The 24,535-nt window shown below is 51.8% G+C and overlaps 3 protein-coding genes across 29 annotated transcripts; 1 reads left to right on the plus strand and 2 right to left on the minus strand.

The window, feature by feature from the left end:
• Nucleotides 1-262: 262 nt before the first annotated feature.
• Nucleotides 263-2,800, minus strand: LOC129132462 (butyrophilin subfamily 2 member A2-like). 2 transcript variants are annotated; one of them, XM_054651569.2, is made up of 3 exons: nt 2,649-2,800; nt 1,522-1,624; nt 263-1,195 (listed from the first exon to the last, which is right to left on the minus strand). In XM_054651569.2, the coding sequence occupies exons 2-3, from the start codon at nt 1,595-1,597 to the stop codon at nt 687-689; spliced, it is 585 nt and encodes a 194-aa protein (XP_054507544.1). In that variant the 5' UTR covers nt 1,598-1,624; nt 2,649-2,800; the 3' UTR covers nt 263-686. The 2 variants fall into 2 exon arrangements, with proteins under 2 accessions (XP_054507544.1, XP_054507545.1); XM_054651570.2 differs by having other exon boundaries at nt 2,643-2,767.
• Nucleotides 2,769-24,456, plus strand: LOC143692217 (uncharacterized). 24 transcript variants are annotated; one of them, XM_077171902.1, is made up of 17 exons: nt 2,769-3,114; nt 3,212-3,540; nt 3,822-3,923; nt 4,440-4,651; nt 4,738-4,760; nt 4,867-6,566; nt 6,789-6,975; nt 8,335-8,564; nt 8,996-9,049; nt 9,258-9,378; nt 9,468-9,686; nt 9,781-9,803; nt 9,971-10,086; nt 10,544-10,591; nt 10,720-10,903; nt 15,096-15,241; nt 24,097-24,338. In XM_077171902.1, exons 13-17 carry the CDS (start codon nt 10,022-10,024, stop codon nt 24,257-24,259), a joined length of 606 nt encoding a protein of 201 aa, XP_077028017.1. In that variant the 5' UTR covers nt 2,769-3,114; nt 3,212-3,540; nt 3,822-3,923; nt 4,440-4,651; nt 4,738-4,760; nt 4,867-6,566; nt 6,789-6,975; nt 8,335-8,564; nt 8,996-9,049; nt 9,258-9,378; nt 9,468-9,686; nt 9,781-9,803; nt 9,971-10,021; the 3' UTR covers nt 24,260-24,338. The 24 variants fall into 24 exon arrangements, 14 of the variants coding, with proteins under 14 accessions (XP_077028017.1, XP_077028018.1, XP_077028012.1 ...); XM_077171903.1 differs by lacking the exon at nt 9,781-9,803 and having other exon boundaries at nt 24,097-24,336; XR_013180096.1 differs by lacking the exons at nt 15,096-15,241; nt 24,097-24,338 and adding an exon at nt 8,684-8,741 and having other exon boundaries at nt 9,468-9,803; nt 10,720-13,984.
• On the minus strand, nt 15,022-21,752 carry LOC129133149 (glutamine-rich protein 2-like). Of its 3 annotated transcripts, none has more exons than XM_077171893.1 (17): nt 21,175-21,747; nt 20,776-20,862; nt 20,456-20,560; nt 19,930-20,032; nt 19,738-19,844; nt 19,526-19,617; nt 19,255-19,363; nt 18,925-19,092; nt 18,556-18,678; nt 18,287-18,349; nt 17,780-17,944; nt 17,480-17,598; nt 16,759-16,824; nt 16,337-16,438; nt 15,809-15,905; nt 15,566-15,638; nt 15,022-15,222 (listed from the first exon to the last, which is right to left on the minus strand). In XM_077171893.1, the coding sequence occupies exons 1-17, from the start codon at nt 21,514-21,516 to the stop codon at nt 15,173-15,175; spliced, it is 1,971 nt and encodes a 656-aa protein (XP_077028008.1). In that variant the 5' UTR covers nt 21,517-21,747; the 3' UTR covers nt 15,022-15,172. The 3 variants fall into 3 exon arrangements, with proteins under 3 accessions (XP_077028008.1, XP_054508749.2, XP_077028010.1); XM_054652774.2 differs by having other exon boundaries at nt 19,738-19,841; nt 21,175-21,745; XM_077171895.1 differs by lacking the exon at nt 17,780-17,944 and having other exon boundaries at nt 21,175-21,752.
• Nucleotides 24,457-24,535: the final 79 nt, after the last annotated feature.

Raw genomic sequence — 24,535 nt, forward strand, 5'->3', positions numbered from 1 at the left:
TTAAGAATCTGAGGGAGTGGGGTGGGGTGGAAGGGCAGCTCTGGGGGCTCTTTTTGGGTTTGGGGCAACTTGGTGATGGCCTGAATACAGATGCCTTCTACTTCTTAGAGAAAAAGAAATTTATTCTATCTGGAGCATATTTACATGCTAAGTACTTGGAAATACATCTCAAGTGTAGGGAACAGCAGAGGAAAAGAGTGGGGACAGTGGATGTGAGCACATCCTTGTGATAACAAGGGGATTTAAATGATATAAAACAATAGTAAATGATAAGTTTTAATATGAGGAATAGCTGCTGGTATTAATACAAAGTCTGCAAAAATCAAGATTTTTAATTTTTGCTGGAAGCCCAGCCAATCATAGGCACTGAGGTCAGCAAAAGGAAACTTCCAGAGGAAGCTGTATTTGGGAGAAAAAAATGAAGATTTTAGCTCAAAACAAGCTCATGGAAGTCCAGCTCCTGTTAACAAGCTTTGCATGAATTTAACAACTTAAGATGAGCCGTGCTAAGCTCAGACCCAATATCCCCATGGCACAACCCAAAACAGAGGCATCTAAGATGAAGGAAGGACCATGAACTGAGTTAGAAATTACTCCAAGACTTGGAAAATTAGAGTTGAGGAGCATCAACCAGCATTTCCAACCACTGTGATGCAACCAGCTTTTGGGAGGATCCTTTCAGGGCATCAGCCCTTGGAGGATAGTTTAATGGTTGAGAGGAGCACGCAAAAGTAGGGGAAGACCCTCTCCCCACTGAAGGAGGCAGGCAAAGTGAAGATGCGTTGGCGTCTGCTGACAGCGTAGAAAGAGACCTGTCCCACCTCGTAGTCCAGGTAGACCCCAATCTCCCCATTGAGGAGTGGGACAGAGGTGTGGGAGGGAGCTGTGAGGGCAACGCAGAGCTCATCATACTTCTGCAAGCCCCAGATTTCAGTGTTGGGCTTGAAGAGGACCCGGCCTTTCCTCTGAACTGACTCACGGGCCACCCCCACGGCCCAGAAGCGCCCATTGGCCTCCACCTCCCAGTAGTGCCGGCCCGAGGTGAAGCCCTCGCTGCCCAGCATGCACGGGTCTGTGTCGAACCGGCCTGGACCCTCGGGCCACTGGCATCGAGGTCTGCCCCAGGTGGCTTCCTTGAGGTCCTCAGAGAGGATCACCTCTGGGCCCACTGTGGCTGGATCCAGGGTTACATCCACTGAAAAGCAAAACAGAGAATGAATCAGAAGCCAAATTTAAGCCTAGAGAAAATACACCCCCAAAATGCCTTCACTGGTGACTTTTCAAAGAGAAAGGGAGAGGAAGGGTGAGGCTGCAGATGTAAGTGTGAAGAGGTGGAAGTAGGAGATGGAGGATATATATCCAGTTGAGGCTGGAGATGGAAGAACAAAGAGATGGAGGTTGGAGACGGAGGCCCTAGGGAGACAGAAGGTGGAGCTGGAGAATCTCCAACCCCATTGAACATCTCAGCCCAGAAAACACAAGGAATGGGTACTTTGCTCCTTTCAAGCCGCCTCTGATTACCTTCAAACTGTTTGGCGGTGTGGTAGTCCAGGGCAAGGTCCCATGTGCATGGCCGTGGTTTGAGGAAGAAAGCCATTGCACCCTCAGAGTCCTTTCTTCCTGACTGGAGGCACAGAAGAAGGAAAGAAAGGATAAAATCCAATTATTATCCTTCATCACTATCTCAGCTTCTGCCCCTTTCTATGTAAAAAAAATGTGTTTAAACCACTACATTTAATCAAAGTACTTCAAGAAAATAGCATTATTTTTATTCAACAGTTGCAACAGAGCTTGGTTCATTTATGGGAAGACCCTTGGAGATGGGTTAAATCAATTAATTCCCTAATTACTATGAAGGGAACATGAGTAGCACATTGGGATGAACCCATCTCCATTGTAGATATTATTATACCCCCAAATCTCCATTGCTTGAGCTGGCTGAAGGCTGAATCTACCCATCTTAAATCCATTTCTGCCTCCACCATTCATCAGTCAAATCTTACAAAGTTATTTGACTGAGGAAAGTCCCTAAAATTGAGATAAGCCACCTTCACCTCTCACATCCAGAGAAATCTTGTGAGAGGGGAAGTTTGCTATTGACTTGGAGAAAATGTGTATGGGGGAGATAAGAGCTGGCACCAAATGGCTTCAAATTCATCCTCTGGAAGTCAGTGTAGGGTTTTGCACGCAAACAAGGAATTGCCCACGCTAAAGTGCCCTGGGCATGAGTAGTAAAACCCCAAAATGATTGAATAAACCATGCTGTGACAGTTGAAAACAAACAGGTTGCTTCTTTTCCATGTGTTTTTGTCTGCAAATCTGCAGATAAGGGGATTAAAGCAGCAGGGTAATGAGTAAAAGTGAGAAAAAGGTGAGAAAATCAACTAAATGGAGATAAAATCAGGAGCCATGCTGTTTCTCATCCAAATTCCCTGGCTGGATTGTTACAGGTAGAAGTAAATAATAATCACGACCCTCCATTGCAAAATACCTTTAGATCCTGAGACCAATGCAAGGGTAAATCCCTTCCCTTCTTGAGTTCATGGGATGGGGAGGGGACTCAAAATCCCCTTTCTCCTCCCCCCCCCCCAGACATCAGGGTGATGTAACCCCCCTATCGGCACTGGGATTCTCCCTCTTACTCAAACCTTCTTGGTGTTTTCCTTGCTGTCGCTGGTGCTGTATTCGGGTTCCTCCAGATGGTTTTCTTCTACTGGCTGCTTCTCCACTGAGGTTTTTTTTCTTGGGATTTTTTTCTTCCTCTCTCTGGCACAGGCTCAGCCAAAGCTCAGTCCTGTCTCAGCCTCTGCCAGCTTTTATCAGCCAAGAAGGGAGGAGCCCTCCAATCTCTTGCCTGCAGATGGGGCCATGACGTGCTTGGACACCTGCACCATCTGATTGCCCCTTTTTCCCCCATATCAGGGCCATTTATTTTCTCAACACAGGCACTGGGGAGGAAAGGGAGGAAAATTAAAGCACGGCAAAAAAACCCATTATTTCATGGCACCACAAGGGAAAAATCAGTTAAATTTTGCCCCCCTAGTTCCCCAAATCTGACTCTGGCCCCTTACACATGATGGAGGTGAACAAGGCAAAGTTGGGAGCAGCTTCCAGGTGAGGAATGTGACAGCAATGCCTGGAAATAAGACAAACTTGTGGATATAAAATTTGTTTAAAGATTACTTGTGGGTGATGACGTTTGCTTTTCCAGCTGGGGCAGCTTGTGCCGGGAACTGAGCACAGGAACACCCAGGGGCAGTTCAAGGGCAGGCAGCTTCACACCGGGCCACGGCCAACCCCCAGCACTCCTTTCTCCTTGCCAGGAGGGCAGCATGGCCACAGCAGGCACACAAAACCCCTCTGCTGACACTGGCCAGAGCTTCATCTCTTGGTGCTGAAGGGACAAAAACCCCTCAGGAGGCAATGGGTGAGACACCACAGGCTGTGGTCATGAAGACTTCTGGAGGACCAGATGAAACCTGTGAGATCACCTTCCTGTGACCAACAGTCCTTCCCCCTCTCTCTCCCCATGAAAAAAAGGTGCAAAGTGAAAATATTTTAATTTGTTCTTGGGAAAGCAAAGCTCTAGTGCCTGCTCCTAGCTGTGGGAAAAACACAAAATTAGTTGATCCCTGCTTTCCAGGGAAGGCAATGAGGGGGCTTTTTTAGGGAGACTATTTGCTTTCCTCCCCTGAATAATGTAAGATTTTGAAGGCAGGATTATACAAACAAGCTGATTGCTTCACTTGTGGGTTGTTTTGTTGTTTTTGTTTGTTTGTTTGGTTTTGGTTTGGTGGTTTTTTGTGTGTGTGTGTATTAAGGAGAAAATCCAGTCTCATGTGCAATCCTTAAGGAAGGTGTTGGCAGAATTTCTGGACTGGAGAGCAAGTGAAGAGAAGAGACACCAGGACTACCTGATACAGGTTATTCAGCAGTCTGAATGAGTCTTTGGGTATTTTTTTTTCCCCAAGCCCCTCTTGAAGAAACAGGTGGGATCATATCCAAGAGGCATCCTGGCACCCTGTAAAGTCCTACATCCAGTTGGAGTGGTTGGTGCAGATCCTGGGCAGGTTTGGCAAGCACCACCTCCATGTGCAGCTGCTTATTATCCACACTTTAAATCAATGTCATGGTGCTGCTTATTTTCATCCCAGACTGAGTCATAAAGGGACATTTGTTAACATGGAATTATCACTCCCCACTGCTTTTCAGGACCTAGATTGGTTGGACAGAATATAGAGAGGAATGGCAACAGGGGAGGGAAAAGGAGAACCATGACGTGAAGTACATAATTATCCTGCAGTCGCTAATTAGCTGCATCCCCAGCCCTGCCCCAGTGTTACAGCCCCCCTGGCTACAGCAGAAGCACTTTTGTCCTTTAACTCAGTAGGGGAAAATTCAGGTCTGAGGGTTGCATATGGATTTCTTGTCTCCTCCAGGAGATGAGTGAAGCCGAGCGGCGCTGCATCGAGGCTGAGTTTGAGCGGCTGCACTGCTGCTGGCGGAGTGGGAGCGCACCGTGCTGCGGCGGCTGGCTGAGCTGGACGGCACCTTCACAGCTACCCATGCCGAAAAATCATTGCGGGTGGCCGAGGGGGTTGCACAGCTCCACAGACTCATCGGGCAGCTGGAGGCCAGGTGCTTGTCCCAGGTGAGTGCCTTTCTTACCCAAAAGCTCTCCCAAAGTGCTGCCTATGGGGTCTTGAACTCCCCTTTTTTCTCCCTTTTTCCTTTTAGGATGTTGGGAGGATCGTAAGCAGGTATGTGGCAACTGGTTGCTTCATGTCCCTATCACTCCATCTGTGGAGAGGTGCTTGGCTGCTACATCCATCACATAACATCTGTCCCTCTAATTTCTTTTCCCAGCTTGAGTGAAATGAGGTTCCACCTCTCCTCGGGGCTCCCCAAGCAGCTGGATAAGAGCCTGAGCTCCTGCCACCAAAGCGATGCTCTGTGGAGGGCCCTGGTGAAGTTCAGAGGTATTTGGGTAGAAATCGGATATTTTAGGAGAATTCGGAGGCTTTGGGGAGGAATGCAGAGGTATTTGGGATAATTTGGATATTCAGATATGTTCAGATAATTCAGATATTTGTCTGTATTGGGGGGAGGAATTCAGCGTTATTTTGTGAGGAATTCAGTTGCATTTTGGCATAATTTAGTTATCTGGGGAGAAGTCAGAGGCATTTCAGAAGGAAGAGGAGCTTGTCCAAGGGAAGGGCAGCAGCAAGCTCTGCACCTGCTCACTCCCCACCTTCTTCCCTCCTCCCAGACACGGATCCCCCCATGGGTCTCCCCACAGCAAAGATGATGCTGGAGACTGGCACGACTCCTCTCCTACAGCTTTTGGCAGAGAGAAAAAGGGTGTGGTGGGATGAGGAGGAGGAGCAGGATGAGGGCAGAGAGGCCTGCTGAGGCCAGGAGCTGGCCTAGTAGCCGTCAGGGGGTCATTGCCAGGAGATGCAGGATGCGGACACAGTAGATGGACTCTGCAAGATGCCACTTGTGCATCCTTATCCTAGGTGCTGCCCATACTCCTAGGGAGAGAAATGGTTTTATGAAAACTCCCCTCCCAGCTGCTATAATTAGTAACCAATCTTCTGTTGCTGCTCATCATGTAGGTCATGAATTAAAGGCGAAGAAAACCCCAACAAACAAAAAAACACCCCCGATTTTTCTTTTGTGCATGAGCGTGTGCGTGTTCGTGTGCGTGTGTGTGCGTGTGTGTATGCATAGGCTAGATTTTAAGGTATTTCTTGGTTCCGCTGGGCTAGGGAGAAGGGAGTAGGCGAGTAAGGGGCACACACGGGTCCCGGTTATCGGGTGCGGAGTGGCGGACCTGTCTCGGGTCCTAAACTAGACAGCCTTGACTGAGAACAGCACGTCCCGCTCCTCCCCGCCGCTGGAAGCGGCTGCCGCGGCTCTGGCTGTCGCCTGCCCTCACACGATAAGCGGACACTCCCCGCGGGACGGCGCCTGTCCCGTCCCGCCGTGCAGCTCTCAGTGGCCATCCCCCGCTGCGGCTCTTTAATTCTATTTATTTTATTCTGCTCTGTACATTCCATTCATATCTCTTCATCTCTCCCCCCCCCCCCCCAACCCCCCCTCCAGTGCGGCCCCTCTGCCGCTGCCCCGCTCGGGGTGCAGCTCCCGGAGCCTGGGCAGCGACCAGGGCGGCTCGCACCGCACCACCCGCTCGGTGCGCCTCTAGTAGCGCTGTTTCACCCTCGGGGCAGCTCTTGTGGTGACTCCGGCACCGGCACGGCTCGGTTCGGCTCCGGTATCGCCGCCTTGTCCCGCGGCGTAGCTCTTTGGGACGCGGGGCAGCGGCCGCCCCGAGGGGCAGCTCACACAGCACCGCCACGGCCACCCAAGGCAGCGGCCACCCCCAGAGGCAGCTTTTTTCTTCGCTTCGCCTCGCCTCGCCCGCTCTCTTCGTGTAGCCCCTTCACCGCCACCTCACCCCGAGGAGAAAATTCCTGGGAAAATATTTATACCTAGCATATTCCCGACTTTTCTTGCTGCTGCAGAATCCTTATGTAGGCTGAGATTCTCCTTCGAAAAGAACAGTAAGTGCCTGAAATAATTAAGAATTAACTAAGGATTAGGTTGGTCTGCTGAAACCAAAGTAATCTTCGGGTGTTTCTTAGCAGTATAATTAAAAAAAAAAAAAAGAAAAAAAAAGAAAAAAGAAAAAAGAGGGTTTGTTTGTTTTATTTTGGTCCTTGGTTTTTTTTTTTTTTTTTTTTTTTTTTTTTACCCCGAGACATCCATCTTCGTGTTTTGTCTAGGTTCGGTTTCGCAGTCTCGCCCTGTCCCGCTCCACACACGGAGGAGGCAGTGGCGGGACCGCACGGCGCCGCTGGCCGAGATCCAACAATGACAAGGAGTTTTCCATGCGCCCCCACCCCTCCGGCAGAGGGGCAGAGGCAAACCTGAGGCTATAAACGGCGTTTTTCTGCGACTTACAAATGCCCGGTGCGTTTTTTTTTTTCCTCATAATTTCTCCCTATTTTTTTTTCCCCGTGAAAAAGCCAAAGCTGATCAGTTTTGGGTCACAGCGGATTTTACAACTGTTTGGGAACATCGAACTGCTTTTATTGTTTTATCTACCTCATTCATAACTACAATTCCTGATTAGTATTTTAAACATTATAGGTTTCTTATTATTTTTATAGCTCTATAATAAAATTTGCATTATTTTTAAACATATATATGTCTTATATTAAAATGAGATATAGTATATTGAAACTCCGTTAACGTTATTATAGTTAAAATACACACAGCGGTGGGGTTTTATTTCACCCTAACCCTCCCGCTCCAAGCTGGTATCCACATGAGCTCCAGGGAACTCTGCTCACTCGCCACATTCCTGCTTTAATCCTTGTCTCCTGGAGCCCCCTTCTGGCCTCACTCTCCTTCCCTCGGCGCAGCGGAGGGGTGAGAGAGAGTTCCCCGTGTCACTGACTCGTCACTCCTGGGCCCCAGCTGCCGCTGCCTGCGTTCCCTTCTGTCCGTAAACCAGGACTTGCGCTGGCCCGAGGGCCTGTTCCATGCCTGAGGCGGTGGGAATGTCGGACCAGCCCAGGATTGCCTTTGCTTGGGAGGCTCCGGACGCCGGCCCCAGCGTTCCGGCCCGCCGCCGCCTCAGGAGCACCGGGCCAGGCCTCTTTCCGTGCGCGCCTCCCCGAGCGCGTCCTGTAAACAAGCCGCGAGAAAGGCCGTCAGATTTCAGGTTTTCTCCAGGAGGAAACCACCTGTCTGCTGCGCTGCTGCGCCGTCTGCTTGGATTTCTTCCGGGATCCTGTCACGATCCTGAGCTGCGGCCACAATTTCTGCCGGCGCTGCCTGTCGCTGTGCGCGGCGGGCGGCGCTGGGTGCCTGCAGTGCCGGGTGCCGTTCCCGCACGGTGGTGATGCCTCAGGTTTTAGCTTTTAGCTTTTTTCGGGTTCTGTACTGCTTTAGTGTGTAGTTCTGAGCTTCACATAAAGGGATAGTTAGCTGTCTTCACAGAATAGGTGGACAAAACAATTTCTTCTCTAGCTGGGGCCCAAGGAAAACTGATCCAAATCTCAGACCCAAAAGCATAAACAACAGTGGACCGAAGAGAAGAAAACAAGAAGGATGTGGCTTCCAAACTTAGAGCTATAATTGGACAATTAACTCAAACATGCTAATGGACTAGAACTTAAAAAAGTGAGAGATCTCGTGATCGGTCATCCATTTTGTGACTATTTTGGTTTGATCTTGGGTGTAGCCCTGGCTGGGCTCTTGTACTGCCCAAGGCGTATCCACTGAGGCCTTTTAATAAATACTTTATTCTTTAATTCCGTCTAGCCTCTGTTCTAGGTCAGCCTTCACAAGGCATCAGTGGCTTCTGCCCCGACCTGCAGCTGGCCCAATGTGGTGGCAGCCGTGCAGGAGCTGGCCCCGCTGCTGGCACAGGATCTGTGCCGCAGGCACCTCACTGTCTTCTGTCACTGTGATGGAGTCCTCGTCTGCGCTGCCTGCACGAGCATCATCCCCACCCCACTCTGCTGCTCAAAGAGGCCGCTCGCTGCTACAGGGTGAGTGGATCCCCATCTTAGACACTCTTCCCCTGCCTGAACGACTCTAAGTTCCCTTAAAACTCAGCCCCCAGAATATGTATTTTGAGCAGAGGCAAGGCTTTTCCCTGTCTTTCTAGGGGAAAAAAGCAATGCAAGCATCTAGAAGCCAAAACTGAGCTGAAATGCTGCAATTTGGTGAGGGTTAAGTATGAAACAGTATAGCGGGTGGTAATTTTGTGACCAAACCAAAATATTGGAGATTCCAAACTCCTGCTCTCACCTGGCACCTGTGCTGTGGAGGGCTCATATTCCACTTCTGGGTGCAGAGGGGAAATAGAGGTCCCCAAAGGGAGTTTTGACCTGGCTGTGGGTGGAAGGAGTAGGGGAAAGGGGATGGAAACTGAAGGGTGGTCAGAACTTTTTAAGATCTGGTGGCAACTTTTTTACAGGAGACCTTGGAGAGGTGGGATATCCAGCCTGTCTGGGAGACTTGTAGTGCCCAGGTATCACTGTGTGTTTGCATAACTGTATGGATAAGGTGAGGGTGTGCATGCAGCATAACTATGAAGTTCATTATAACATGGGTATGAATGTACATATCTGCTTCAGTGCAGCTGCAGAGGAGGGTGAGGATGGGGCCATCTGCACTGGCCATATCCATGGTACTTTAGGGGTTCCAGCTCTCTCTCCTTCTTTTCTTCCCTTCTCCAGGAGTATAAACCCCTTTTCCCTGCAGAAGCAGTTTGAAGCTTCCCAAAAAACCCTGCAAGAGGAGGACAAGTGACATGCTGGGCTGACTGAGGCAGCATAGGAGATAAGACAGGAGATGCTGGTGGGTAGTGCTGCCATCTGGGTGCACCATGGGGGCCACACTGCTTCATTCCCCCTCCAGCATCCTCCTCCTTCTCCTTCATCCCCCAGACTCGAGGCAGGGCTGACAAGCAGAAGCTGCGGGCGATGCCGAAGGGGCTCTGCTGGGTGCTGAGTGACCAGGAATCACAATTTCTTTCCTGGTTCCATCGTGTGTGCTGGAGGTTGGAGGAACAGCAACATGGTGAAGCTGCTGAGATGTCATGGATCCAGCAATGCCATGCAGAGCTCCAGGCCAAGTGCCAGCAACCAGATGGTGACCTGCTATGGGTGAGACAAAACTTAGCCCCAGAATCTGTTCCCCCCCTTTTTACTTTTATTTACAGGAAAGCAGCCCTAAGCATCTTTCTCCATTCCTCTCCAGGATGTCTGAACCACCTTGAACAGGTATTGGAGCAAAAAACATCACCAGTTTTGGCCCCAAGCCCTCCATTTTTCAGATCTTCTTCTCTCCCTGTTCTTTTCCTCTGGGATTTTTGCTTTGGAGCTGGAGGGGGTTGATGGTTAATCCAAAACTTGGTGGTGATGGGGGAATCTTCCATCATATCTTGCAGGGGTGGGAGCCTTGCCCACGTGAGTAAAGATGTCCCGGTGGTTTTCTAGCAATGGGGAAAGGAAATTTGGCATTGAACAACCCAATTTACTCCTCTCGAGGTGCACAGAGAACAAGGTACAGCCATCACTGCTGTTGATGTCAGAGCAGGAAACAGCTTGAGAATTTTACTTGAAAAACCAACATGCTGGCAGAGGCAGTGACAATTTAAAGGTGCTTGGAGGGTAAAAACTGGGAAAAAAAGGAATTAATTAAGCAAAAATGGGAAGGCAGATTTGGCTGGAAAGTGAAAGCATCACAGATGCTCATTTATTTAAAAGAAAATCAGGAATTTATTCCTGATTAGCCTTAAGGGATAGAAGACTGAAGGTGGGTGGTGCAGAATGCTGTTGATGCTTAATTAGCACCCAAATTAGGACACTAATTATGTGTGGAGAGAGATGATGCCCCGATGAAGGGGGTTGTGTCTCCCACCTCAGGTGGCCTTGCCTTCTCTGTGCAGCAGGGTGGGTATGGGAAAGGTCCAGGGCGAGATCCAGAGGTAAAAATCTTTGGGGTTGTCTTCTTTTTCCAGACGTCTTGGAGTGCCCTCTGGAGGAAGACTCAGAGGGGTACCGGAGAGGTGAGTCTGGCTTCAGGGACTTACTGAACTCCCATTTGGGTTCAGTGCCTGGAGCTGATGCTCTGGTGCAATTTTTGGAGGTGATATTCCAATGCATAGAGGCTCATGAACATCCCTCTCCCTGCCAGCAACCATCACCCTGGATCCAGCCACAGCTCACCCCAAATCCTGGTGTCATTGGATGGCCAGACTGCAGGCCACCAGGAATCACCTCCAGCTCCTCTGCCCTCAGGAATGGAGAGTTTTGAGTCTCTCTGCTGTGTTTTGGGTCAGCAGGATGTTGTGTGGGACTGTCACTGCTGGGCCATGAAGGTTTGTCCTGCTCCTGACAGGGCACTGGGGGTGGCTTGGGAATTCGTGTCCCATAAGGGCTGCTTTGGTCTCAGCCCCAAATGTAGGGTTTGGGCCATGGGGCAGTGCTGGGGCAGCTGCAGGCTCTCACCTGGCCCAGCCCATGTCTCTGCCCCACAGCCACACTGTCCAACACATGGAGTGGTTGTGGATTACGGTGGCGGGCGGGTGGCTTTCTGTGATGCTGATAGTCAGACTGAAGTCTTTGCCTTTCCCCCACCCACTTGAGGTGGGGGAGATGAGGTGAATGACTCTGGCCACTGCTCTGGCTGGGCAAGTGGCCAGCTTTGCTCACACTCTGTCCCTGATTTCCCCAAAAATCCCCTATGAGCCTTGCAAGTGCAAACACTTCCACCACCCCAGCAAACACTCCACTCAACAACAAACAGCCCCACTCTTCCCCCAGACCCATTTAATTTTCCTTATAACATCTAATTTAACAATCACATTTCACTCTTTTGCTTCTCAGTGGGAGAACAGAGGTATTTTCAGTTCCTCAGCTGTTTGTCAGTGGAAGCTTGGACCAGAGAAATAGGGAGAATGTCCCTAAAAGCTTTTCAAAAACTCATCTTGAGGAAGAAAATGGGCTTTGCTCATGCTGCTAGATGTCTCATAATAAGGTTTTGCAAGTGGAAACTTTTCTGCTTAGGATTTGCAGAGAATTTAGGGGAAGTGGGTTAAAACCATGTTTCATGTTTCTGAGGATCACTCAGGATTGGGCCTTTTCAGGGCTTTGTATTCACTGTCAGGATGTAAGCAGGGAGAGAGATGACAGACAGAATTTCATCCCCTATTTCACTGCCTGCAAGTGAATAGAAGGGGAACAAAACTAAATGAACTGGTATCTTGAAGCAGCAGAAGGTTGTTGTTAGGGTTCAGCCATGGAATAAAGTGCTTGCTGTTATCAGCAAGCCCAGACAGGGCTGGGCAGGTCTCTGCCTCTTGCAGTCCCAGTCACTCCTTTGCTGCCAGAATTGCCTCCCCATCCACATGCAGTCTTCAGCTTGGTCTGAGGAAGAGGAGAAACTACCAGGAAAGGCAGCAACTTTTATCTTTGGGACCTGAATTTTAGACAAGGGCCCTGACAAAATACAGGTCACAGCTAAACCCACATTACAGTCCAGTTTTATAATTAGGTTTTTCCCTGTTTGGCTCATGGTGAAGTTGTTCTTTCCTTGAAAGACAAGGTCCAGTGATGTATAAAGCAAAGCACTTCTTTGCAGCATGCTGCTCCAACAGATGAGCTTGCAACACTCCATCCACTTTTTGTCTGAAAAGCTTTATGGATATTTAATTTGAAAGTCCATACAAAAAAACCCAAAACCCCCTGCCTTTTTATGTAACTCAATAGCCCCACAGCTGGCTCTCTGGCATTGGGGTGGCAAGGAAATCAGCCTCTTTTTGCTCAAGGGCAGCTCAACAGCATCCTGTCAGATGGGAGGCAGATGGTTGGGTGTGGAGCGTGCACAGCCCCCACTCCTTGAGCAGAGACAGCAGATGCACCTTGCAGCCCTGCCACCATGGACCCTTGGACCCTAAAACCCTCCTGGCGTGGCAGGCACACCTCATACCAGCCCACGAAAGAGGGGAGTTGCTGAAAGTTTTGGGTTTTTTTTCTCACAGGAATCAAAGTTTTTTCCACAAAGCTGGAGCCCAGGGTGCATTTTGCAGGGATTTGCGGCTTGAGGATGAACATTCCCAGGGGGAGTTTTAGCCACTGCCTCCTGCTTCTCCCCATGCTGCTCCTCTTCCACTGACACCTCAGGATCAGACCGAGTGCGAACTGTGCATCCAGGGGAAGTGCAGCAGGCATGGAGGGGCAAACCTGAGTGAGGACTGCAGGCCCTCCACGATGGTGGGAGTGTTAATCTTCTCCTGCTCCTCACTGAGGTCCATTGTAAGCAGAAAGAGGTGGATTTTGGGAGTGGGTTTACAACTGTTTGACTTTTTATCAACTGTTAATAATTTCTTGGTGTTGATGGGTGCTTATAAAAATGGAGATCAAAAGGCAATTTTAAAAATCAGCAGCTTGTTACATCCAGAAGGCAGAAAATACAGCTCTAGTGCAACCGGGGGGGTCTGTGTTTTTAATCCTCTGGTTTTGGGTATGTTTGCTCCATTTTGGGCCTTCTCCCCAAGGGAGCAGCTAGCACTGTGGGAGATGGGGATTTTCCACCTTGAAACAATGCCCAAAGGGAAGAAATCCCCAAATTAGAGAGGAACTTGTTAAAGAAACGGTGGCCTCTGCACTGCTGCCTTGAGGAGAAAGTGCTCCCCAACCCCTTTGTTTTTTTGGGGGGTTGATAAACGCCCAACTCCTTTGTTTTTGAGAAGACTGTCCCCTTTTAAGTGAAAATAAGACTTGTTGTTTTCAGCACTAGCAGTGGATATGGGGAAGAAACAGCTCCAAAAATATCTGTAAGCCCTTCCAGAATTAACTTATATGCTGCTTGGGTGGGAGGGGAGGCTTTAGTTTTTCATGTGTCACCAGTTTGCCCAGTTCCCCACTCCAGGGGCCTTTTCCCCATTTCTTACCCAGTTTGTTGGGATAAAATTCATAATTTAATTTAATTTTTTCCATTTTATAATTTCTCCTACTCTGAGAAGAGGCTTTTTCTCCCCAGAATGAAGCAAAGCAGGATGTTTCTCCCTCCAAGTCCCTTCATTGCTCAAAATCCCCTCCAAAAACCTACATCTGAGGGCTTACTTAAGCTAAAAGAGGCCTTTTTTAACATAGGATGAAACGCTATAGTGCATTATAGGGCCTCAGCAGCATGAATAGAGCTGATAGCTGAGTTGAGCAAAAAATATCTGAATTTTGGGTAATTTTTAGTTTTTGCCTTCTATTCTGTAAAATTGTCACTCTGTATGCACCCATGCTTTAGACCTGAATTTCCCACATAGAGGAACTTCCCCCTGGAGCTATGGTGAGCCAGCTGTGCTTTGCTGCTCACCCAAATCCTCCACACAAAAACTCACCAAACTCCAAAAAACAAGTATGAACTGAACTTTGTCTTTAAATAAACTGGTTGAGCTCAGTGATATATTGTGTCACTCATAACCTGGAACTGGTGTCTTAAACAAGGTGGTTTTGAGCTATACTGCAGTGTTGCCCCAGGTGGGACCCTCCAGGGAATGGGGACAGCCAGAGGTGAGGATATTCAGGGAGAAATTGATCTGTGAGAACAAAGACATCTAGGCTGGGGTGTTGAGGACTTAGGGGGAAAGGGACCTCTGTGACTGGCTGGGGACCCAGGGAGGCCAGGGAGCTCTGAGGCACGCAGATGACATGCAGTGTTGCAGGTCAGGCGTGGGTGACATACCCACGATGAGCTGGGCCCCTACCCAGCTCCATGACCTCTGCTCCCCCTGCACACTTTGGCAGGGTCAGGGCCAGAGTTCACCACTCAAGTCTGTCCTCAACAGCCAGCCCAGGGGAAGAATGAGCTTCTTTATACTGGCACTTTTGTTTGACCAGCAGTGATTGATGTGACTGCTGAAGTGATATAAAATAATGATGCCAAGAAGCAGGAGGACACTGATAGTTCAAAGCAGGTCCAAGCCCACTGTAAAGACCAGATTAATGCTGTAAATGCAGTGTCCTGGGAGGAGCCAGGAAGGTGCACTCTGGTTTCCAGGCCACGAGGAGGTGCTCCAGTTCACTCCTCAGCCAAAGTGTAACTCATGGATGATGATGATGATACTAAACCCTGCCCTGAGCCTGATGCGGGAGAGGGAGCAATGCTTCTTGGGCTCATCTCAAGTTCCCCCAAGATGTGTGGTGCTGCTGCAGCCTTGCCAAAGCTCAGTTCAGGGGCACCAGCAGCATGGGTGGGGGGGCTACACCTTTTGCACCCCCACAGCCCAAGGGTTGGGGCACCCCCAGCCCCTCCACCTGTCTCAGGGACACCCCCCAAATACCCACATGACCCAGTCTGGGGCCTCACCCCAAACTCTACTGCTCCTGGTCCCCAGCAAAACTTCGCCCTTCCCTGTGGCACCTGTCCAGCTTTAGGGTAGCAGCTCTGAAGTGAGAGGTTAGTTTTGAAATCAGTGTTGCTTAGAATATCTCAAACACAGCAGGTTAAAATATTTTTATTAACTTGAAAAGAAATCCCTTTGGGCAGCTGTCCTGGTCCTTTATTTCATGCAGGGCTCAGAGCATCCAGTCACATCTAGCTGCCTGGCTACTAGTTCCATCCAGGGGGACTGGATTTGCTGTGCCCAGGATCAGAGTTTGACATCTGAAGCTGGCTGGTCCTCTTCTAAGGTGGTGGGACCTGGGCACAAAGGACAGAAGTAAGCACCTTGAAGCCCAGGGGCATCTGCATGGCCAGAGACCCTCAGGGACAGGGTACTGCCCCTGCCCTCCAACATATGGGCTGTTTTCCCACACTGGCCAGTGCCATCTCCACACTGCACTCCATCTTGAACACACCCAAGGACCAGTTGTCCCATCCACCAGTCACCCCCCTCCATCCTGCTTCCACCTCTCCTCAGCCTGCCTCAGACCCCAGACCCTCCCGGCACCTGCCCAGGTGTGCAGACAGAGCCCTGCACACCCATCACCAGCAAACAGCTGGTGCTCTCTCCCCCCAGCACTGGTGCCCTGACAGGCCATACCCAGTTTATCCTGTGCCCTCTTTTCCACCTCATCCACGCAGTCATCTGTGCTCAGCAGCTCAGTCACGCTAGGCTGGGAAGGAGAGAATGGCTGGCTGCAATGTGGGGCTCAATTCAGCATCCCCAAGCAACACTCCCCACCCATCTTTCCTTGAGGAAACTGAGGTAGGGTGGCTTTCAGATGCTCAGCATCTTTCTCCCAGCCTTGTTCCTCCCTGATGTTCTTCCCTTCACCATCCCTACCTTTTTGGAGAGGTGTAGGACATCCTTGAGTGGTGCACTGGATGTGTCCTGACCCTTGCAGCTCTGTGACTTGAGGAACTTGCTATTGACCAGCTTCCTGAGGGATGGAGCATGGAGATGCTTATTGTCCAGCACTGAGCTTCATCCCACTGTGCCAGAGAGGGGGGCAGAGGGTGCTCCCTACTGACACCTGTCCCCAACAACTCCTGTAGGAAACCCATGCCTGTCCCACTGTGCTGAGTCCCCACCAAGCCTGAGGTCAGGCTGAGACAAGATAAAACTGATAATATCTGGCTTCAGTGCCACTGAGAGCAGGGCTTGAGCAGTGCATTAGGGGCTTTAAAAGCCCAGACACCTGGGGCTTTTAAAGACACCTGGTTTTTCAGCTGACCCTCTGCTCCCCTACCCTACCCTTCCCTGCCCAGGCCCCCTGGCCCCCTTTCCCCCCATTCAGGGCAGAGCTTTCACTTGCCAAGGCAGGACTATCCTGCATACCAGAGGCCAGTGATGGGTCCCTATGTCCCCTACCTGTGACTGTGCTGTTGTGCTTGCTCCTCTGTGGCGCTGGTAGAGGGGTGTGCAGCATGGCTGCAGGGCAGTGATGGAATCAGCGGCAGTGTGTCAATGTGCCTGGGGAGGGCAGGAGCCATGGGTGGGTGACATTGGTGAGTGACAAGGGACAAATAAGCCACCCCAGCTTGGGGCAGAGCACCAAAACCCATAGACTTGTACCCCACATCACCACTCTGCCTGCTGCCCTCAGGGAGGTGTTCCTGGAGGGAACAATCCACATCTGAAAGACATGGCTTCAGAGGGGGCTCAGCAGAGTCAGGCCCCCCAGACCCCTCAGCAGAGTCAAATCCCTGTGCCTGAGACAGCAGGGCACAACTACACCCATCCCTGTCTCACCCACGCAGCCCCCCAATGTACCAGTGTTGGGTGCTACTCACGGGCCAGGCACCTGCATGTTGAGCTGCCGGTCACAGGACAGGCACTTGAAAGGGACCAGCAGCTGCCTAAGGGAGAAAGGGCTGGGTGAGCTCCTGACAGGGCTGCAATGCACACAGCCAGCAGCTCACAGGCAGCAACAGGTGCCAGGCACATTGCTGGAGGGAGCCTCAATGTTTGCAAGGGGAGCTGTGGCATGTTGGGCCTGGTTTTCTTCCCATCCAAGGGAACAATGAGATAAGCTTGCCTTGGCAGCACTAGAACTGCTGAACTGTGTCTGTGGCCCATACTTGCCCAGAGCAGGCAGGGATGTGATAGGAAGGGGGCAGGCACCCACACTGCCATCCAAACCAGCTCTTCCCCTGGCATCATCGCCTTGTCATTGCTCACAACTCCCCTCCATCTTGCCAAGGTGGGCAGGTCATGATTGAGGCCTGTGGCACCATGTGTTGCACCCCTGCCCAGGCAAACAACCCTCTGTTCTCCATCCTTGAACCTCTGCACCCACACCCCAGTTCTGGTTTGCACAAGTCTGTTTTGCAGATGCCCATTCTTGTGCCTCCTTTGATGTGGGGAACCTGATACTTATAGGTGAAGAAGGTGCAGCTGCTTTGTCAGCATCCCTGCGGTTTGTTGGCTACATTGTTCTGATGCCAGGGTACCATACAGGAAGGAATGAGGCCAGTGCTGTTGCCAAAGCCAGTATCATCCCCTTGCACTCACTTCTTAATTCCAGCAGCGTCATCAATCTCTACTGTCAACTCATCCTTGAGATCCTTAATTTTCTTTGCCCAGTTATCCTCTAGCTGCTTCTGGAAAGGCCCAAGCTCCAGGCGATCCAGCTATGGACAGATGCATACTCTTAACCAGCTGCTCCAGGATGGAACATGGTAGTCCACAGGGAAAAGCCAGCAGAGAAGGCTTTTTTTTTTTTTCCACAGGGAAACCTCAGAGGGAGGCTGCCTCAGGCTGCAAAGCCCCCAAGGAGCCAGTTTTGTACTGTGAGAATAAGGCACCCCTCACCTTGGAGTCCAGGGTATCACTGAACCGCTGCTGGGCCTCCTGCCAGCGCTGCTCCTGACCTAGCACCCGTCTCAGCAACTCCCGCATCCTCTCCTCCAGATGCTCCATGGTTTCATCAAAATGGGCGCAACTGACTTTGCTGCCCAGGGCAGCTTTGTCCACTTTCTAGCAGGGAGGAAAGGCAGGAGAGCAGTGGGGACAGGGCAGAGGTACAAGAGGCAGGTGCAGCCTCTGTGTGTTGGGGATAGAGGCAGAAACATTCCTGTGAGGCCGTCGTGCCCTTTTCAGGGCTGTGTGGCCTGCTTACTCTATCACCACCATGGGGTCAAAGGGACTTAAAGAGATGGATAGAGTGACCTGGCAAGGGATCTGCAGCCAGTCTAGAAGTGCTCACACCCTCCCCCTTCCCCATCCAGCCAGTTTGCCATTGCATGCCCAAAGGGCAAATTGCATTTGTCATCCTGCCCAAGATCCCCTGGGCTGAAGATGGACCTCTCAAGACCATACCAGCAGCAACAGGTCCTCCTTGTCTGCTTTCTTCTCGAGACCCTCCAGGGACCGGAACAGAGCCTTCCAATGCAAAAAGCATCTCATGACACCACAGCAGGGTCAGAGCTGTGTTCTGGCCAGCCAGGGCTCCCTCCTCTTTGGGAAAGGCCATTTGAACCAACAAAGGGCTTGCGAGCAGGTGGGCAGGGGATCAGACCTCTGTGTGATCAGACCAGCCTCAGTGTGCCTGGGGGATACTTTGACCCTCTGGGGGTCCAGCCACCAACCTCAATATCTCTCTGATGCTGGCGATGGTCATCCCGGAGGCTCCCCGTGACGTAGCCGAGCTGCTCGCAGTCCCCTTCCACCCGCACAACAGTGGCCTGGATGCTCTTTAGCAGCTCCTCCTCCTGCTCCAGGGAGAAGGATGACAAGATAGTGTCATGCAAGGGGTATCTGGCTGCCCTCAAGGACAGATCTGGGTTACTTGGCTATGAGCACTCAGTACCAGCTGGACATTTGTATCAAGGCTTTAATTTCCTGCCATACTGCTGACCTGTCCAAACCAAGCTGGGGGGTAGCAAGGGGCTGCTCTACATTACAGTGAGCACAGACAGAGGGTCCTGATACAGCCCTCCATATTTCCAGCTGCCCACCTGAGTCTTCTCTGGCAGTGACCTCTGCACCTGCTGTGGCACCAGTGAGTCCACCTGCTGCTGGAGCCTTTCACAGCGGTGTAGGAGCTTCCTCACAAGCTTGTTGTCCGTGTGTGACTCTCCCTGCTGCTGCTTCCCAGTCCCCATCATTGCCCTCAACTCATTCAGCTGCAGAAAAGGGAGAAGGAATAGATTTTGAGATAGAATGGATGCAGCCAGCAGAACCTGGTGCCCAGATGGCCCTGACCAGGCAGGGAGTGTGGCCAGGAACCCCACAAGGAGCAGCCTGCCATTCAAGACAACAGTTGGAGTGCTGCCTCCAAACCTCACCTGATCCTGAAGCTGGTCATCTGTAACCACCTGCTGCAGTATGGCCTTGGTAATATTCTGTTCCTGTCTCAGCTCCTTCTGCTCCTGCTTAATCTCCCGCAGTGCAGGCCTAGCCAACAAGATGAGGGCACAAGGCAGGCTGAACCTCCACAAGGCCACTTGGGAGGTGAGCTTTGCTCCCCAAATCTGATGCTCCTGGATTGCCACACTCCATACCTCCCGGCTCCCCTGCAGCCCCGTAGGATACAAAATCCTCTCCCCATCCTCTTACTCCAGCTGCAGGGGGATCTCCTTGGTGCCATCCACGTCGCACTCGGCTGCAGTCACAGCCAGCTTTCCAAGGGCATCCTGCAGCTGTCTGATCTGGGAAGGGTGGTAGTGGCAGAGTCAGAGCATGGACTCCATGGTCTCCTTTGCCTGCCTCTTCTCTGCCAACTCCCCCTGGCATTCTTGCTGCCCCCTTAGGGACTGATATGGGCTTACCTTCTCCTTCTCACCCTGCAGGTCTCTGACCAGATTCTGCAGGGAGGACATCTGGCCCTGGAGCTCAGATAGGTCTCTGAGGATGCTCTCCATAGTTGGAAGGCCTGCTTGGAAAACAAGCTGTGTCACAGTGGTGCCACTTTGGGCACTGGAGGGTCTCTGTCTGCATCCCAGGGGCGGTGCTCTGCTTACCAGGGCTCTGCCCCAGCTTGTCCATGTCTGAAGTGTAGGGCTTGGCAGAGGCAGGCTGGCCCTGGAGCACCAGTGGCTGGCCAGCAGCATCCTGGAGGTTCCCCTGGAGTGGAGTGAGAAGAGGGACTGCAATCAGAACCCTGAAGCATCCACAACTGAGCTTGTGCCCAAGCCAGAGAGACCCTGGGTGGGCTGTGGCTGCCAAGTACTGGTAGATCTTTACCTTCTTTCTTTCCACATTTTCCCTTTTTTCAGGTCTGTTTAGTTCAAAATGCCTCAGCAACCCTTTGGCTGAGGCAGGCAGTGACCTCTACTGCCAGGCTGATCTGCAGGCAGAGGTGGGGGCCTCCTAGTGGGCAAGGCTGAGTTTCCATGCTTCCCTCACAGGATACCCTTCCTACTCTTCCCTCCCAGTAACCTTCACAGTGGGTGACACCCATGGACACGGGGCAGGGGTGGCAGGGCAAGATCTTGAGAGGAAGGGAGGCAGGGAGGGCCCAGTTCCCTCCCAAAGGCAGCAGCTCACCTGGCCAAGTGCTTCCTGGATCATCCGGATGCCTTCTCCCATGCGGGACTGTGTGGCCTTCATCTCATTGATCTCCTTACAGAGATCCTTGCAGAGATCTGTGGTCTAGGAGAGGTGGGTAAGGGGGATGAACCTCATGGCAGGGTCCCTGGGGACCTGCAGGACCTTTACCTGCACCTGGGGGCACAGCCAGATAGCTGGGCACTGTGGGTTGCACCCTCCATTCATCTGGCATGGCCAGATGCAGCTGAACCTCCAGTGCACAGAGAGGTCACTGGCTGCTGTCTCCCACCTGCAACATGCTGATGGTGGCAGCTCACCTGGCCAAGTGCCTCCTTGATCCTCTGCATTTCCTTTCCCATGTTGATCTGCATGGCTTTAATCCCAGCCATCTCCTTGTGGGACTCCTGGGGGAGAGCAGTGGCTTAGGAGAGACACGTGGTGGGGATGAGCCCCAGGCAAGCAGCTCCCAGAGACTCCCACGCCTGCCCTGGAGAGCCTATGGCACATCCTGGCTCAGTGGGAAAAGACCCAACATGGGAAGGACCCAAGGCACCCCCAGAGCAGTGTTTCAGACCCAGATTTTCTCTCCAAATCTCCCTCCCTTTCCCACAATGAAAGTCAACATGCTGCTCAGAGCTTGGGCTTCAACCAAACCCTCATATAAGGGCACAGACCCCACGGGAGGGGGCGTCTTGGGGGGTGGGAAAAGCCTCTACCTTGGAGATGTCACTCTCTTTGGCATCAGTCTTCTCCATCTGTCCCATGTCGGCAGCCCCCGAGGTGACAGGAGAACCGCTTCTGGTCCCCTCCAGCTCATCCTCCCCCGGCGGCTGGGAAGGCTGCCCTGTGTCCCATGCCCAAGCCTCGGCGGGATGGCTCTGCCCCGGGGCGGGCGCGGCTTCCTGGGCCCCCTCCTGGGGGATCACGTCCTGCAGACCCAGCAGGCTCAGGTGTTCCAATATGACCCTCAGCAGTCTGCGGAGCGCCTCCAAGTTGACGTTGACTTCGGGCGTCCCGATGGCTTCATCCAGCAGCTGAAACAGGCTGCCTGAGGCCATGGCTGCTGCCCTGCCCGAAAACACAGCACCTGTCCTTCCTCCGTGCTCGGAAGGAAACTGCAGCTAGGAATGTGGGCAGCCAGCACCCTCCTTCCTCCTCTTTCTCTGCCTTCCAGAGCCCCAGTCGCGGGTCCCTGTGTTTGTGGTGTCGCTTGTTGCCAGGTAACGCCCGGCCCTGGCAGCCGGCTGTCGCGGAGCCATGGAAGATCCCTTACGAAGCAGAAGGGACTTCTTACAGATCATCGAGTCCCATGTTTGCAGCTGTGGTGGGCCAGAGACTCCTGGCTGAAGGGGTCCTCCCTGATGGCCCCTTGTTCTTCAGCCACCCCACCTTGGATTGGGGGAACATGTGGTTAGGAGCCCCAAAATTCCCTTGCTCCCCTTGATGTCCATTCCACCTTGGGCTGGGAGGGACAGCAGTGGGGGTTTCCCGACCCCCTCCGTCCCCTCAAGTGTCGCCCCCCCTTGGGCTGCCCCGGTACAGCGCAGTTGAGGGCAGTGATTCAGCTGCTGCCGTGCCTCGAGCCACGGCGCCGAGCACGGGTCATGCTGGAACTCGAGTGCTTCAGAGGAAGTCCTGGACACACACACAAGGACACGTTGCCTGAGTTAGGGACCCCCTGCTCAGTCTCAAAATCCCGGAAAGACCCAGGCAGCTGCATGTGGGGGCAGCAAAGAAAGGTGGTTTTGTCCACACCTGCTCCCTCTTTGGGCTCTCAGAGACAGAGGACAGGTAGCACCCCAAAACGCAAAACTCCCAGGTATTTGGGGTGCCCACCACAAGCAGGAGGGGACATGTATCTGGGCAGCTCCCCAAAGAGATCCAGATTTTGGTGTGCCCTCCCTGAGATGGTCTCCGGATAGGACCCAGATGCTCAGATGGCCCCCCAGGACAAGGATGGGATGGTGTCTGGGCAACCCCCTGCAACCAGGAGGAGATCCATGTGTCTGGGGTTCCCCCCAAGGCCAGAAGTGGAACACTGGCATCCAGGCTGTCCCCTCACAACCAGAAGAGGACCCAGGCATCATTTGGGGATTCTGAGGGGAGGCAGTTGGGGGGCAGTGGGTAGGGATTTCCCCATCACCTTCTGCACAGTGTAGTGGTTGCCCTTGGAGTTGCCGTTATCCTGAGGGGACTCCCACTCCAGCATCACATTGAACTCCAAAACCTCCTTCACCTCCAGTGCTCAGACATGGAGGGGGACAGCTATTCTGTGGGACCGCCTTTGCTCCATGACCCTTAGGCACCCCAAACAGTCCCCAAAATCAGGCCGTGGCCCACAAATATCCACAAATACTCCCCCAAAATGCCTGGCCTAGCACATCCAGCCTCTAAACCACACCCCAAAACACACTGCTCCTATTGCCCCCAGCACCTCTCATCTCAGTGTGGCCCAGTGGTCCCAGTACCCTCAGCCCAGTGCTGCCAGTACCGCTACACTAGGATTCCCAGTAGAGCCCATCTCCGTGCTACCAGTGCCCACTGAGAACACGCAATGAGAATGCCCTCCTAGGCTGCCAGCAAGCATGCCCTACCTAGCGCAGCCTGCCCAGCTCCCCCATCCTTGTGCTTCCAGTACGCTCAGTTCCAGAGCTCCCACTAGTCCCTGTGCCACTGGTGACATGCAGTGGGAATGCAGCTGTGCCTAAGATCTGCTTTGACACAACCAGGATTTACAGCTCAAATTTTAAATAAGTCCTCCAGCTCCTCTGGTGAGAAACTTGTGAGTGATTCTAACACCCTGGCCCTGACCCTGTTACAGCAGGTTCCTTTGGGGGGAGTAGAGGGCCATGGAGCTGGGAACAGGGCCATTTCAGTGTGGGGATGTCACCCACCCATGACCATCGAATGGCATATCCCCTGAGAGTCTGAAGGTCCCTGACCTCACAGGAACCCTCCTATACCAGCGCCCAGAGGTCCTTGTCCCCAGAAGTCCCCATCTCCACTGGAGGTCTGCAGCTAGGAGCAGTACCCTGAGATGGGGCTAAGAGTCCGCATGGGTCTGGGGCAGGTCACCAGGCTATGGGTTCTCATGGGTCACCAGGCACCTTTAAGACCTTGACCCTGTGAGGGGCAAGTGATGCAGAAGGGGTTTGTGTGGTGATGGCAGGATGAGGCCACAGATCCCGTGGTGTCCCAGTATGGGGGTCCACTGGCTGCCTCCTCCCTGCCCATGCACCACTGGTCAGTTTCTGGTCATATCAGAGAATATTAAAGAACAAGTGAATTGCATATGTCATGGTGGTTTTTATGCAATTTTAGATCTTGTGGATCTGATATAGCTGACCTGCATGTGTTGACAGACCTGTGTATGTTTATGTGCAAGTGCTTTCCTTGTTCAGAGTTGAGCCAACTAAAAGTCCCTGAGTATTTTGACAGGGATGGTGTGTGGGTAACCTGGTCCTCCAGGTCAAATTAAATTAAAGTCACAAACACTATTCAAAATGCAGAGTCCAATCTTGTGCTAAGCTTCTGCAGCCCCAAAACCCCTACAAGAACATAAACAACATGGTGTAAAGGGCCAAAATCTGAAGATGCCTTTCTAATACTGATTCTTCGCCACTCTTCAAATCTTCCAGACCAGGAGACTGTGGAAAAGAGGAGACGTTGCTGAAGCAGGGTGTTTCCACATATGTAGAAGGTACATATTTTCAATACTGTGTCAAGAAAAGCATCCTCGGACTTAAGAGGATCTTCAGCATATGCTTTGGTCTCTTGGTTGTAGATGTAGTAGATCAGTAGATGGCAAAACAATACCATCAACACCTGCTCAGCTGAATCTGATCCAGATAAGTAAGTTATAGGTAAACAATCACCTGCTTAGCCTGTGTTTAATAATAGCACACTTCGAATCCAGGTCATCTGTAGTTAGAGGGGTTTCTTGCAATCTCAGCACTCTGCTCTTAAGCTTCTATTTTATTGAAGGAAGAGAGTAATTCTTGCCAAAACTACAGCTAAATCACTAGAGACAATAACATAAACCCCGAATTTCTTGGGGTTGGGTTTTCTTGTTATAGC

Source organism: Agelaius phoeniceus, chromosome Z, assembly GCF_051311805.1.
Source record: "Agelaius phoeniceus isolate bAgePho1 chromosome Z, bAgePho1.hap1, whole genome shotgun sequence".
Taxonomy (NCBI): Eukaryota; Metazoa; Chordata; class Aves; order Passeriformes; family Icteridae; genus Agelaius; species Agelaius phoeniceus.